General features: G+C 38.3%; 1 protein-coding gene across 2 annotated transcripts in view; it reads right to left on the bottom strand.

Annotated features, from left to right (window-relative positions):
- LOC136857096 (enoyl-CoA delta isomerase 2) overlaps positions 1-16,161 on the bottom strand; it is a 165,326-nt gene that overhangs the window by 96,510 nt on the left and 52,655 nt on the right. The window contains exon 3 of one of the 2 annotated variants that reach the window (XM_067135489.2): positions 14,926-15,021. The exons of the other annotated variant lie outside the window; for it this stretch is intronic. Coding sequence (XP_066991590.2) covers positions 14,926-15,021 — 96 coding nt within the window. The remainder of the gene's footprint in view (positions 1-14,925; positions 15,022-16,161) is intronic. 2 annotated transcript variants of the gene reach the window in all.

The raw sequence follows: 16,161 nt of genomic DNA, 5'->3' as shown, positions 1-16,161 counted from the left end.
AGAAGTGGTGTAGAAGAGGCCTAGTTCTCCATAGCTTGTCACTTTGGTCTACATTCATATGATCAGTGAAATTTAAGAATCGTGAAATTTAAATCTTTCCTGGCTCATAGTTTCTCAATAGATTAGTGTTTCAGTCACTCTTGTTTTGCTCCAGTAGTCTTGCATGTTACATTTTCGCACTTGGCCCACGAAATTAGTGATGCAAAATACACCTTTACAGTATTTCATCTACGGATGTGTCGAACAATGTTTTCATTTTGGAAGTGCTCTGCTGTTTTACGGCATAAGCATGTGTTTCACTTGAAATGATTCCAAGAGTGGATCCATGTATTATTTTTAAAAAAGCTTGCAAGTTCGGACGATGAATCTGTTCTGAACTTTCTTGTAAGTATTCCTGAAACACCACTGTATCCACTAAATGGTTATATAACAGGATTATTGTCTTTATTCTCTCATTTCTAATCACTATAGTACTTTTACATCACAGGCCATGCACATTTGGAAGTACCTGGTGCGTCAATTTCACTCTCACTTTCTTCAATCCTCTCCGCATTTGAGTTACTTTCACTGTCACTATCACTATCCTTGAACTCAGATTCATTTTCGGAAAAGTCATTACTGCCGGAATCACTACCTAAAACACTGTCAACAAGCACCTTCAAACTCTTGTTATCATTAACACGGTACCGGTTCAACTGCATGATGAATACTGAATAGAGATGAAAATAAACTGTTGTTCAACAATTCCTACGTCACAGACTGCATTGTTTACCAGCAGTACATGCTTCTGGTTTCTGTCAGTATATATTGTGACAACTTATGAAATGAAATGGCGTATGGCTTTTAGTGCCGGGAGTGTCCGAGGACAAGTTCGGCTCGCCAGATGCAGGTCTTGTGATTTCATGCCCGTAGGCGACCTGCGCGTCATGATGAGGATGAAATGATGATGAAGATGACACATACACCCAGCTCCCGTACCAGTGAAATTTACTAATTATGGTTAAAATTCCCGACCCTGCCAGGAATCGAACCCGGGACCCCTGTGGCCAAAGGCCAGCACGTTAATCATTTAGCCATGGAGCCAGGCGTGATAACTTATATTACAGAGGGAATCTTATATACCGAGATAACTGAGACGCTGTGTTCTTGCGAGTTGAGCTCGTCATTTGATTCAAGCACCAGAACTCTGCGCGCGACCACAGCTCGTCAAATGATGCAAATGGGTTAAATGTCTTCCAAACAGGCTGAGATTGTGAAGTATGTGCTGGAGTTGCTTCTGTTGGCTGATTCCAGTCAGATAGTGTAGACTGTTGTTGCCATTATTGATTCCTAAGAATGTTTGGTGTGGCAGACAGCTTTCGTTGGTCTGAGGCAGCCAGATACTGCATAGCATGTATCGTTCAAAGCAATATACACTTCCTTGGAATGGACAGTGTTGACCCACATGGGAGTGTGCTAAGGCTGTAGTTCATACAGTTGCTGCATATATTCCTCAGCATTTCCTTGTTAGCATGCGTAGTAAACTATTCTGTCTACAATCTTCATACCGACAGAGGGACAATGTGCTCTTAAAGTAAGAGACCAATCAAGCCGAACTCCAAGGTAGTTGACGGCAGGGGTGAACTCACTTCATTCCTTCACTGCTTTGTGATTTGCAGCAGCAAAAGATGGAAAAGTGTAATCTGTGTTTTCCTAGGATTCTTACTTTTTGTTTAAAGGGGTCTAACATCTAGGTCTTCGGCCCTCCTAGGATTTGGCTTAAGGTACTTGTCCCCATAATACTGTATACATGGGAGTAATTCACGCCACTGAATAATGCATACAGCCAAATTTTAGGAGAGAACTTTTAAAAAAATAGAAAATTGGCTTTAATTTGCATTTTATGTACAAGAAATTAATCCTACATAACGATGTACTACAGAACTGAATACAGTAAAATATATATATTTCCCCGCTAGTTGCTTTACGTTGCGCCGACACAGATAGGTCTTATGGCGATGATGGGACAGGGAAGGGCTAGGAGTGGGAAGGAAGCTGCCTGGTGTGAAAATGGGAAACCATGGAAAATCATCATCAGGGCTGCCGAAAGTGGGGTTCGAACCTACTATCTCCCGAATACTGGATACTGGCCGCACTTAAGCGGCTGCAGCTATCGAGCTCGGTAAAATATATATTTTATTTAAGAAATGTATCATAAATTTTTAAAATAATAATAATGTTATTTGCTTTATGTCCCACTAACTACTTTTATGGTTTTCAGAGATGCCGAGGTGCCGGAATTTAGTCCCGCAGGAGTTCTTTTACGTGCAAGTAAATCTACCCACACAAGGCTGACGTATTTGAGCACCTTCAAATATCACCGGACTGAGCCAGGATTGAACCTGCCAAGATTGGGGTCCGAAGGGCAGCTACAGACCAGTGTCTCGCTTATCTTGGTATATAAGATTCCCTCTGCAATATAAGTTGTCACAATACATACTGACAGAAACCAGAGGCATATACTGCTGGTAAACAATGCAGTCTGTGGTGTAGGAAATGTTGAACAACAGTTTATTTTCAGCCACTCCGCCCAGCTAAATTTGTTTTAAGAAACTTGTCATAATCTTCACATGCTGCTGGGCAGGCAACCCACTGATCAGAATTGTCATGAAGTTAGCTTACATTCCTTGTAATCTACTAGTTTTGCCTGTGTTTTGTCACGATGAGTGTGTTGCCTGGTAATAGCTGTATAGGAACACGTTGTGCAAAATGCATGGCGATTACCATCTGCTTTTTGAAGTCACATTTAGTTTTTTGCCAGTTGTGAGCACCACTTTCTCTGATCGTACTTTCCTCATGTTGCATAATTTTGAATGTTATCTGCATCTTCAATAACCCTAAACTTATCTTTGGTCATGAACAAGCGATTACAAGATCTTGTCACCATACTGAATATGTGGTACACACTTCACTTCTAATGTGCTACAGACCAAGGCCGGACAACATTACAGGATACAGGATCCAGTGAGGTGAAGCTGTACTTGTGCCAACCTTATTTCAAATAATGTGATCACCCAAGTTTTTCTTCACTAAATTCCAGAAAATATATGCTTGGGGTATTTGCGTACATACAGTACACAAACAATTCATTGAGGCATTCTCCAAGTATCTTAATACACTATAATATAAACCAAATGACAATATCTATTTTACAGAGCAATTTGGGTCTGGCATAAGTTGTGTAGTTGTGAGCATCCATTTGGGAGCTCTGTCAATGGTTTTCCATTTTCAACCAATGCTGGGGCTGTACCTTAATTAAGACCATGACTACTACCTTCCTAGTCCTATGTCTTTCTCATCCTTTTATTATAAAAAAATTATAGTGTAATGAAATGAAATGGCGTATGGCTTTTAGTGCCGGGAGTGTCCGAGGACATGTTCGGATCACCAGGTGCAGGTCTTTTGAATTGACGCCCGTAAGCGGCCTGCGCATTGTGATGAGGATGAAATGATGACGAAGACGACACATACACCCAGCCCCCAGGCTAGCGGAATTAACCAATTATGGTTACAATTCACGACCCTGCCGGGAATCAAACCCGAGACCCATGTGACCAATGGCCAGCACACTAACCATTTAGCTGTGGAGCTAGACACCAATAGTGTGATCTTAAGCTACTAATCTATCTTTCTTCTTTGCCTATCTGCTATTGGTTTTAGTTTGTATGGACAGTCTTATGATGACTATGGGACAGGATAGGGGTAGGAGTGGGAAGGAAAAATTCAAGGCTTTATTTAAGGTACAGGCCCAGATTTGCCTCGTGTGAAAATTGGAATCTATGGAAAACATCTTCAGGGCTGTTGATAGTGGGATTCAAACCCGCTGTCTTCCGAATCCAAGCTCAGAGTAACATAAATTAAACTGTGTAGCCAACTTGCTAGGTAATTATTTATTAATGCATTTATTTTATTAATTTATTTATTTATCCATGTCAGAAGCAACATTACACAATAATAATGTTTTAAAGAGGACCAAAAATTTTAAAAAAAGCACTGCATGCTGTAACTTAACATAATGACTATTACAAGGAACACGTATGACTCTAAGAAAGGGAATGCAACGAAAGAAAAGCACACTCATTTGCAAAAAACAAATTGTGCACGAAGAAGGAGTTGTCTGAATTGCATGTAGCTTAATATACGTGACTGTAACATTGATGTAAGTAAGTGATTACAATATCAAAGCAAAAAGATAATTTATTGTGGACAGTTGAAGTGACACTCTGGTATTCTGTGGATCTGCCTCTACCTTGAATAAAGGATGTAATAAGAACAGGTAAAGAGAAATACAGGTCTCATATGGTACATAGCATCATAAGTAAACTCATCGGCTGTTGAAGTTGGGGCCTAAGGTGGTCCCAGACATGTTCAATTGGTGATAAATCTGGTGATCGCGGAAGCCACAGAAATGTGAGAATATTGCAGAGGCATTCCTGTGATACCCTTGCTCTATGCAGCTGAACATAATCCTGCTGGGAACTGCCTCTTGAAAGCCCTGTCATGAAGGGTAACAAGTGTGGCTGCAATATGTCCTGCACATATCGCTGTGCTGTCAATGCCCCTTGTTTCACTACTAGGGGTGGCCTACTGCTGTATGCAATGGCACCCTCCCCTCAAACCAGCAGTCAGGGTGGTGTTGTGCCACAGCAAAGGTAATATTGAGGTGCTCACCACGAGGCATCCAGACAAAAACATGGCCATTATCAGTACAAAAAGAGAACCTGGATTCATCACTAAAGACAACCCAGTTCCAGTCCATACCACTCTAGGTGTGATTCTTTCCGACATCACTATAAACGAAGATGATGGATTGATGTCAATGGCAGGACATTTAATGGGCACCATGAGACTAAATTTCCTTCACCCAAGCACCTGGAAATGGTTTGTGCAGACACAATAGTGCTATTTGTGCCTAGATGATGATCACTGAAACAGCTGATTGCTTGTGCTTGTCGGAGGATCTGATGATCCTCTCTCCTGATGGTCAGTCAAGGGCATCCTGAGCCCAGCTGCCATGTGTGCATCCCCTCACTCATCCAGTGATCCCAACATGCCCTAACAGTCTGATCAGAACAGTCTAGTTGTTGAGCAATTTGTCGATATGAGCATCCAGCCTCAAGCATCCTGATAATGCGCCTCCTCTCAAACTCTGATAACTGGGAAAAATCTATTTGATTGGACTGTAGAGGAATGCAGAGCCGTCATTGAGTTTTTCACAACCAGAAGCAACATTCCCCTATGTACAAGTAGCCTCTGTGAGCTTCCTTATAGACCATGGGTGACAGCACGTTCACAGCCACTAGTGGCAAAACCATTCAACTAATCGCTTTTTTTTTTTTTTTTGCAAATGAATGAATGTTGATATTAATAAAAAGAAAGTAAGGAACATGAAAAGCATTACATGCTGGTACAGTATTTAATAAACTGATCAACATAATATACACACTTGAAAAATAAAAGTGTTAAAACGAGACTTGTCGCAGTCTATAGAACAGATAAGTGTACACAGATAAACTAAACTGTGTGTTGAATTAATCGTGTTATATGATAACAGGTAGATTTAAGCTAATTGTAATGAGTCAACTGCAAAGCTTCTCTGGAAATGCGCTCCTTGCTATAAGGCAAAAAAATATAAATATCAAACATAAAATTATAACAGAAGCCCCTCATATACTCAACTGATAAATCAATTGCCAAATCTAAACTAAGGCCCAGACAGTAATCTGCCACCTGATGTGCCAGCCACTGGCGCACGGTCGTTTTTAGGTCATCATCATTGTCGTCATAACGCTGACTTCCTAAATACTTTTTCAGATGCAGGAACAAGTGGTAGTCACTAGACACTAGGTCACGACTATACAGAGGATGATAAAATTATCCCCAACCAAATGGAGCAATGAAGTCTCGGGTTTGATTAGCTGTGTGAGATTGCACATTGTCATGAAGCAAAAGAATCCCCCTTGTGAGCATGACAAGCCATTTGTTTTGGATTGCGTGAGCACAACTTCCGATAATCTAAGCATCCTGACATAATTTCATAAAGACCACTCCTCTAAATTTCAGGCAACTTATAACTTAATGAAGAAATCTTAAAGCATCTGTTTTCTCGAACCTTTGCATCAACTTTTTACACCAAGTCTTCAGTACTGACAGACGGTCGCCCACTACGCTTCTCGTCGTGGACATTAGTACGGCCTTCTTTAAATGCTCTAACTCATTTTCTTACCATTCCTTTGCTCATAGTATGTTCTCCATACACTGCCGATGAATTTCAACAGCCTTCACACCTTTTCCTTTCAAAAATCGAATCACAGGGCGTACTTCACACTCGGCAGGACTGTTAATTATTGTCGGAGGCATTTTCAGTAAGCACAAACAAACGTAAATACAGGTGAATGCTTCCATAATGGCGTTTGTCATTTGCTTACACATGTACGTACTGAGCGTGCATGCTCTGAACAACGATCGAAGTGGTGCAGCGGCCATATTTAAAAATGGTACTTACCTTAAAAACATGCTTTGTACGTGTAACGACTTATTCAAAAACCATGACAATGTCCCTAACAGACTTCAAAAAATGTCTATTGATTTTCTTTAGTGAATATACTTAAACTATCTTCACAAATAGCATTTCATAAAAAGAAAATAGAATTCATTACACCATCTCTTTGTCAATAATCCAAATGGAATTCAGTTGTTTATAAACTTCGGGATATTAATTTTACACTGTTAATCATGCATCGGACCTGTTTGCATATGCGTGTGCCTGCACATAAATATTTAGTTCTTTCTACTTACGTAATCAGAAACAAGTAATTGAAGCACTATCTAATTCTGATCTGTATATAACAACTTTTAAACCTATTGTTGTTTTTGTAATTTTTTTTCTAAATTTATTTATTATAATTTTTCAAAATCTGTTGTTAATTTTTCATGCTCTTTTTCTGTTTTGCATTATATATCATAATACTATATTTTGTAATGCCTGTTGTAATTGCAGTGCAACTCTGTTACTGACATGTGTCATAAATAAAAGGAGATTCTGGGCTTTCATCTTGGGTGCATGGGTAGGCGACCACAGGTCTCCTACCTGAGTCTGGCATTGCTCCCACTTATTTATATCAGGCTCCTTGGCTTCGTCTTGCCTACCTGATGTCCCTTGGTAAACTTCTGTTGTTTTCCGACCATGAAGATATTAAATTTGCAGGGCCTAGGGTCTTTTTCATTTTCACAGCCTTACTTTATGTCACAGCCTGCAGCTCTCAACACAGTGAACACATGATTATATAACTCTAATCTGATAAACAACACGGAATTTTAATCTGGAGCACCACACAATTTTATTTATCAACTGCCTACCTGTTTCATGTTGACATTGATCACAAGTATTTTTACATCTGGAAACTCTAAGTTTCTTCTAATGCTTTTACACATCTATGTCAAGGACATTCTTCAGGAAAGCATAATAGAACTATGTTATTCAAACGTAAAACAATATGTCAAATGAATGTTTAGGATTGAGTGCCCTCAAGTTCATCTAGTCAAGCTATATTCATATGGAACATTTCAGTCTTCAGAAGAACAGTTTATTGTGACAATCCTTTTAGACATTTTTCAGTGTTTGTCATTTTTTAAACATATTTATCATTGCAACTATATTTTTATTAATCATTTGTATATCCTCTAGTGACCCTATGTATCATATATGACACATCATGTGTTTTATCTTTTTCTGGCTCAGGCAATTAATGTGACTCGTTGTGGCCCTTTGTATCGTGCATGATAAATTCTGTTTTATGTTTGTAATGATTGTGCCTTCTTCTATTGCAAGGCATAGGCGGCTGCACGGTGCAAATGTCGAAACTTAGTCTAGTTCCGGATGTATCATATATGATACAACCAAAAATAACCCTAGAACCCTTCTCCAAAATATTCCAAAAATACTGTTTTTACAGGTGTATCATACTTTGCCCCTTAAGATCAAACTGAACAGAAAATAAATTAAGTTAATGTCAAAATATCCCCCCCACAGAACCCCCAAAGGCCCCCATGGCCAAATGTTTGCCTCCCCCACAACCCACCTAAAATATTATTTTTGCAGATTTGTCATATTTTGTTATCTAAGAGTCCATTAAGCATCAAAAACGTTATTCTTTTTAACATCTAAATTTGGCCTTGGGTCTTTAGAGGATACATCGAATAATTTTCACTGCCAAAGAAGGCCAAAATATTACCACATTTTGTACTTATTTTTAAGGACTTAAAGGTTTAAAGATTTGAAATGTATTGAATACAGTGGAACCTCAATTCTTTCCTTTCAAGGAATATTTGTGTGACAATCCATCCATTCAATGCATCAAAATTATCAATGTTCAATCTTGTGGCTATCTTCTTGCCTTCCTCTTGTAATATGGTTACATCTATAGGGGTACTGGGAATCCCCTTGCTTGCTGGTACCAGCTCAGCAAATATAAATTTTTCTCCTGGCTTTTAAATTTAATTTCTATTTTTTTTTTTTTTTTTTTTTTTTTTTACATTTTTTACATTTACATTTATCAATTTGCTCTCTTATCTCATTCTTCTAGGCAAATATGGAGTTTAAAGTTGAAGAAGCTAAACCAAGACTTTTAGTGATATCTACTCCTTTTTTACGGATTTGTTTCAACTTATTCTATTATTTTTAATCGTTCTTTGAGAGTGCACTTTATTCATGGGATGTGACATGTTATAAATAACAACAGTACGCAGGTATAATAATGAGACGAATAGAACATAATTACGAAGGATAGATAATACTGTAACCACCACCTACAACTAAAACACAGCACAGGACCACTGAGAATGAAATGAAACAGCACAATAATGCCTTTGCACTTCCAGGAGAAGCCTTGGTGCCAGGAGGCTCATAGGCATGGTTATACAGTGTGGTTGCATGTGCATAACCTGCAACTGCATTTCAGCCTATATAATCCTTGCTCAAGCCTAGCAACTTGGAATAGCTCAATCATTCTCACATCAACAGGTTATCGCTATTCTATGATGTTGCTTTATATTCAAAGAAACTTTTGCATACATTGTTCTCACAAATGATAAACGCAGGAAAATTGTGTCTGGGGACAAATATTCGTTTGACGATCGATGAGACAGAAAGATAGATACAGGGAAATTCAACATCAGTTTATGTGGAACATTTTTGGAACCGAATAAATTGAACGATGAATACGGGAAAACTACAGTCCGGGGATCGATGCATCGAGGTTCTACTGAAATCAGTACAAGATGTTACTTTTACTGAAAGAAATTGACATTTGGCTTGTTAGATGTGCTCTTTTGTGGCAATGACTTTCTTACGCTGGCTTACACAGGTCCCAAACTTGATAGTAGGATCAATGATGTAACCAAGAATAGAGTTTGGCTTAAATGTGAAGGTATTTGCCTGTCCATTGGTGTCAACACTAGAGAGACTATGTACCTCTTCACAGACAGTGTAACCTTTTACTTCAAGGCACTAGCAATGGCTGATCTGGCAGTGTGAAGATGCAAGTTTCATAACAGTGTAACATAGTCACAGAATTCCAGAATATGAACAAAGGTTTCAAATTCCCTGTGGCCAATGATGACATGGATTGGTGCCCTAAAATCTGCCTGATATAGTACAAACAGCTGATTCACAGCCATTTTGATAGCTTCTGCATTTTCAGTAGGACTAAATGATAATAACTTTTGTGTATACAATTTTTGTATATTCTATCCTTCCCTCTTCTGTATATAGAATAAATGGAGTACCCTTAAACTGATTTTAACAAGCAACAGTTCGATTTTAAAGTAATATATTTTAGCTTGAGTTACATACAAGCTTTAAAACTCTCTCACGTGAACATCTTCAGATTGGTATCCATTTTGGAGAGTTTTCATTTTAGTTTATTTCTAATGTCAGTGAGGGGGAGGGGAAGAACTGAAGTAGGAGGGATCGTATTCTATTAAGTAATATGATCACTGTAAATTATTTTTTGTGTTTTAAATATGCTAAATACTTCAAAAAAGGATAATGGTGTGTTCTGAACACTCACTACTTAATCACCTTAATCCAACAACACATTACTGTAGCTTAACAGTCCTGCATTTTCTATTAAATTTCAAAAAATCACATGAAATGCATGTTTCCCTTCCTAAAGGATATCAAATTGAACATCTTTTTGGAATAATCCATTTATATATATTTCTTTTTTATTCAAATAATATGTTAATTTTATTAATGATAAAAACCATTATACGAATTTTTATATATGTTTCCAGAACAACTACTCAATAATTTATTAAATCTTAATTTTTTTTTACTAAAAACAGGTTTGTCCAGTCCATCTGTTCTACTGGGCCAATTAGCTTCATTTTTATTTTATTCTCTCTGGAATTGCCAGCTGGTAAATCATCAGGCATTGATGGGTTTCTATGTTCAGTCAACGAGTATTCATAAAATCAAATCATTAAATGATCACTCCAGTAATTGCTGGCGAAGGCTTACTCTAGTGGGTTGCATACAGTTAAGGAGCAATATCTTTATGTAAAGAAATAAATGTGTAACTGGATTAAAGCCACTATATATATATATATATTTAATAAAGCCAAGCTTTCTGCCAAATTGCACTGGCCTTCATCAGGGCATGTGAAGTTCTGCCTCCGACAGTGAGCAAAGAAATTCTTCGAAGGAACGTGGAAGTCATGGCCATACTATCCACGATCTACCCCACTAACTGGACTCAAGGATCATCGAGCTGTACTGTGGTGGTTGGGAGGGAAGTTACTGATTCACAGCCCACTGTCGACAGTTACTTGAGTGAGTCCCGCTGTGCCATGCTGGTGTTATGCATGTATTTCTGCAGTACAGGTTTCCATGTATTTGATAACTTGAAGCCATCTTCCCTGTTGATGTTATTTTGGTGTAGCTCTATCTCTTATGTTCATTAATCTTTATGTAAAGTTATCATCGAAGCTAAATGATTAAAAATGATGGTGATTACAGGCAAACTTGGTACACATATGACTTAATAATATTTGGAAAGAAATACTGTGGGAGTAAGACACACCTAGCACCCATAGGAGTGGAGTGGAGAGGGAGTGACACATAAAAATTATTGAAAACAACCTGTATTAGTGTTGAATACATAATTTTCGGGGTCACTGAGATGAATAGTGACACTCCAGGTGACATTTAAGTCCAAGTTCAGCCATCATCGGCATGGGGAGGTGAGAAGGGGTGAGAAAGAAAATGACCATAACGACTGACGTTGTGTGTGTGTGTGTGTGCGTGTGTGCGTGTGTGTGTGTGTGTGCGTGCGCGCGCGCGCGCGCGTGTGTGTGTGTGTGTGTGTGTGTGTGTGTGTGTGTGTGTGTGTGTGTGTGTTTCAAGCATACACATACGACTTACTATCTGTAGCAAAATAATTTCAGGCGAAGACACACCTAACACCCCTGTGGTTGGGGGTTAGAAAGGAATGATATGTAAAATAACCGAAAATGACCAATATTATTGTCGAATCCATAGTTTATGGGACTGCTGAGATGAATAGTGACACTCCAGATGCCATTTGCATTCAAGTTCAGCCTCCATCAGCATACGGGTCAGAAGGGATGAGAAAGAAAATGTCGAAAATGACTGAGATTATTATTGAATTCACAGTTTTTGGGTTCAGTAGGCTAATAGGTGACAGTCCCAGTGACAGTAGAAATTGTGTACATCATATCCACAGCATACAATTATTTATTTGAAAGGATACAATATGGGCTGCCAAAATGAAAAAGTTTTATGCAAAACAAAATAATCTAAAACTAAAACTTAAATTAAACACATAACAATAACTCTAAAACTACAAAATAATTTGTAAAATATCAATCAACGTCACAATAAAGGAATCTACAAAAATTCATTTAACACATAATTAACAGGCAATACAAATCCTAAAAGTAAACTTCACAGTATGTTCAAAATATAAAAATGGTTTTCAGTCCCCCCCCCCTTTTATTCATATCAGTCAGTCAACACTGCTCTGCATTTAGAGCAGTCACCCAGGTGGCAGATTCCCTATCTGTTTTTTTACCTAGTCTTTCCTTAAATAATTGCAAAGAATTTCAAAATTTATTGAACATCTCCCTTGGTAAATTATTCCAATTCCTAACTATAAATTAATATTTGCCCTAATTTGTCCTTTCAAATTCCAACTTTATCTTCATATTGTGAATTTTCCTACTTTTAAAAACACCATTCAAACTTATTCGTTGATTAATGTCATTCCACGACAAATCTCCTGACAGCTCGGATCATACCACTTAGTCAATCAGCTCATCTCCTTTCTCCCAAGTCTTTCCAGCCCAAACTTTGCAACATTTTAATAACACTACTCTTTTTTTCAGAAATAATTTGCAAATATAATTCTCTCCTATCCCCTAAGATCACAGTACAACATTCGCTTTCACTCTGAATTTCCTTTTTTCACATTTCCTTTGGTTGCTAGCTACATTCCCCACACACGCCACCTATTTTCTGGTCACCATTGATGCTAACGCTCCACTGAAAATTATTATAAATATATACATAATCTTTGGATATGTGACTTTCCAATTTACTAAAGTAGAATTTTTGCTAGTTGCTTTACGTCGCACCGACACAGATAGGTCTTATGGCGACGATGGGACAGGGAGGGGCTAGGAGTGGGAAGGAAGCGGCCGTGGCCTTAATTAAGGTACAGCCCCAGCATTTGCCTGGTGTGAAAATGGGAAACCACGGAAAACCATCTTCAGGGCTGCCGACAGTGGCGTTCGAACCCACTATCTCCCGAATACTGGATACTGGCCGCACTTAAGCGACTGCAGCTATCGAGCTCGGTAAAAGTAGAATTAAACTAACTTTGTGGTTCAGACAGATGTTAGACATGTGTGTAGTGGAGACGGCTGAAATTCGTGGGCTGAAGGGCAAGGGAGGACAAGGTGGAGCAAACAGCTGATAGGTTGCTTTCAAAGGCAGCTCTGGTTACCCAAGCAACATTTTGCTTTGACAGACATTTGAGCTATCAGGATTACAAAGTTAGTTTAATACAACTGTAAGAATGTGTTTTTTTGCATCCTTGCCTAGGTAAGTAACATTTGTTTGTTTGTTTGTTTGTTTGTTTGTTTGTCCAACCCTTGTCCCATTTCTCTATGGTGTCAGGTATGAGGTGAGATGAATATGTCATGGTGGGTTTTTATGACGTGAAAATCATCAGAGAAGTTAATGAGATGAAATGAATGACATGACAGATGATAGTAGGAAGGGAGAGGGTGAAACCCAGTGTCGGCACATAGCCTATTCCTCTCGAATAACACCAAGGGGTCTGTTCAAGGCTTAATGTCCCCATCCGACGGATGAATCACTATCAACAGCATCATATGCTCTCACTCCATATGAGCACTGCGGAGAGGTTTGGAATTTAATCCAGGTTTTTAGCATGCAATTTAGTGATTAGAAATTGTACACCACCACCTCCTCTACCCTGCCGGCCAACATTCTGATGGTGAAATTTTTTTCAACCAATGGGACTCAAATCAGCTAACCACGGTGTTAGACCATTTAGACTTCAACACCATAAAAGATCATGGCCACGAAGCAGGCTGGCCTAGGTACCATAAGTAATATTTCCATATTATTTTTATTTTACAAAGCTTGATTTATAGTCTGTGTTCTGCCTTTGTTTGATTTTTCTTTTTGGATTTGGACTACTATGCTTTCTTCATGGAATGTGCTCAAGATAAAGTTAAATATATACTCAGTAACTATTTTATTTTCACAGCTGCATTGTACTCAAATTAGACTTTCAACGTATTAAGACATTTTCAGTACATAAAGTATGTACCAAAGAGAAAAAAGAAGTAGCCAACTGGACACTAGTGGGATCCAAACCCGCAGCTTTCCGATTTTGCGCCGGTATGCACTATACAGTTAAAACCAGTAATAACAACTCAGAAGGGACTGCCAATTAATTGTTGTTATAGGCAATAGTCGCACAATCTACTCTTTCTCCTTTATTGCTAAACATGTCATATCTGTAAGTTTTAGGCTGCACACTTACATGGTTAATTAACAGAATAAAGTTAAAACTTTCAAAAGACATAAGTGAAATAAGTACTGTATATGCAATACAGTATTTGTGGATTGGGACTGACAGGAAGTTTTGTTCTAATGTTTACACATTACGTACAACAACAATATGCCAGCAAAATATAAAATAATAACTGAGGAAAGAAGTAGCAACAATGTAAATCGATCAATAATGTCGCACATGGTCTTGGCTAATAAATGAGATGTTCTCTGTGTCCTTCCATATTATAGAAATTGTTGAGTGTGATACACCCAATTAATTAGGGATGCTGACATTTGTTTCCCCATTCTCTAATCCCCATATTATTTTGTGTGACTTTTTTCCATACTTTTCCTTTCTTGTGTGACATCTTCACAGCAATGCTTGCCATGACTGTTAAACTTACAGACTGATATGAAATCTACAATCTATTGGAAACAAGAGTTTGAAAACAATCTTTACATTATTATCGGCAATCCCATGAAAGACATCAAAGACAGGATCCTTCGCCACCGCGGCTCAGTCACAGCCAGTTAAATTCCTTTCGTGCATGATGATGGAGGCAGAAGTTCAGAGAGATTCGGTAGAGCTCTCTCTTTCGTGTCAGAATAGGAGTGTAAACATACTTGAATGTGCCAGTTTTGGGACACAGGATATGACGCAAGTACCTAATGGGAGAAGTGAGGAAATAATAATGGACAAACAGCGTAAAGAGGAGGAACATCTTGAGATCACTAGGGCATTGGTGAAAAGCATTCTAGCTATTCCGCTTAAGAACCTTAAGTTGGAAATCCAGAATGAATTACGAGAATTGGAGGAAGCTCTCGATGCTGGAGCAGCATGCAGGACATCCTGGAAGAAAGCTAGGGAAAATCTGAAACAGGAACAAACAACCGTAGAGATAAATGAATTGCCTACAACACTGTTAGTGATGAACGGGGAGGAGAAAGATAAGGAGAAATGGGTCGAGATTTCCTATAAGAAAAAAAGACAAGTATGTAAAGATTGTTGGTCACAAGGATAATGTCCAGATAGAGGAGGTGACTAATACTAAAGAAGTATTAAAATTTACCTATGACAGCAATGACATTTACAATAAGATACAAAAGTTGAAAACTAGAAAAGCAGCTAGAATTGATAAGGTATCGGAGGATATACTAAAGACAATGAGTTGGGATGTAGTACCATACCTGAAGTACTTGTTTGATTTTTGTTTGCATGAAGGAACTTTACCAAATGAATGGAGAGTTGCTATAGTAGCCAGTGTGTTTAAAGGAAAGGGTGATAGGCATAAAGCTGAAAATTACAGGCCAGTCAGTTTGACATGCATTGTATGTAAGCTTTGGGAAAGCATTCTTTCTGATTATATAAGACATGTTTGCAAAATTAATAAATAGTTTGACAGAAGGCAGTTTGGATTTAGGAAAGGTTATTTCACTGAAGCCCAACTTGTAGGATTCCAGCAAGATATAGCAGATATCCTGGATTCAGGAGGTCAATTGGACTGTATTGCGATTGACTTATCTAAGGCATTTGATAGGGTAGATCATGGGAGACTGCTGGCAAAAATGAGTGCAATTGGACTTGACAAAAGAGTGACTGAATGGGTGGCTCTGTTTCTAGAAAATAGAATTCAGAGAATTAGAGTAGGTGAAGCTTTATCTGTCCCTGTAAAAATTAAGAGGAGAATTCCTCAAGGCAGTATTATTGGACCTTTATGTTTTCTTATATATATCAATACGTGTAAAGAAGTGGAATCAGAGATAAGACTTTTCGCAGATGATGTTATTCTGTACAGAGTAATAAATAAGTTACAAGATTGTGAGCAACTGCAAAATGACCTCGAGAATGTTGTGAGATGGACAGTAGGCAATGGTATGATGATAAACGGGGATAAAAGTCATGTTGTGAGTTTCACAAATAGGAAAAGTCCTCTCAGTTTTAATTACTGCGTTGATGGGGTGAAAGTTCCCTTTGGGGATCATTGTAAATACCTAGGTATAAATATAAGGAA

The sequence above is a fragment of the Anabrus simplex genome, chromosome 1, assembly GCF_040414725.1.
Source record: "Anabrus simplex isolate iqAnaSimp1 chromosome 1, ASM4041472v1, whole genome shotgun sequence".
Classification (NCBI taxonomy): domain Eukaryota; kingdom Metazoa; phylum Arthropoda; class Insecta; order Orthoptera; family Tettigoniidae; genus Anabrus; species Anabrus simplex.
Note: the sequence above shows the minus strand (reverse complement) of the source record. Positions and strands in the feature narration are given on the sequence as shown.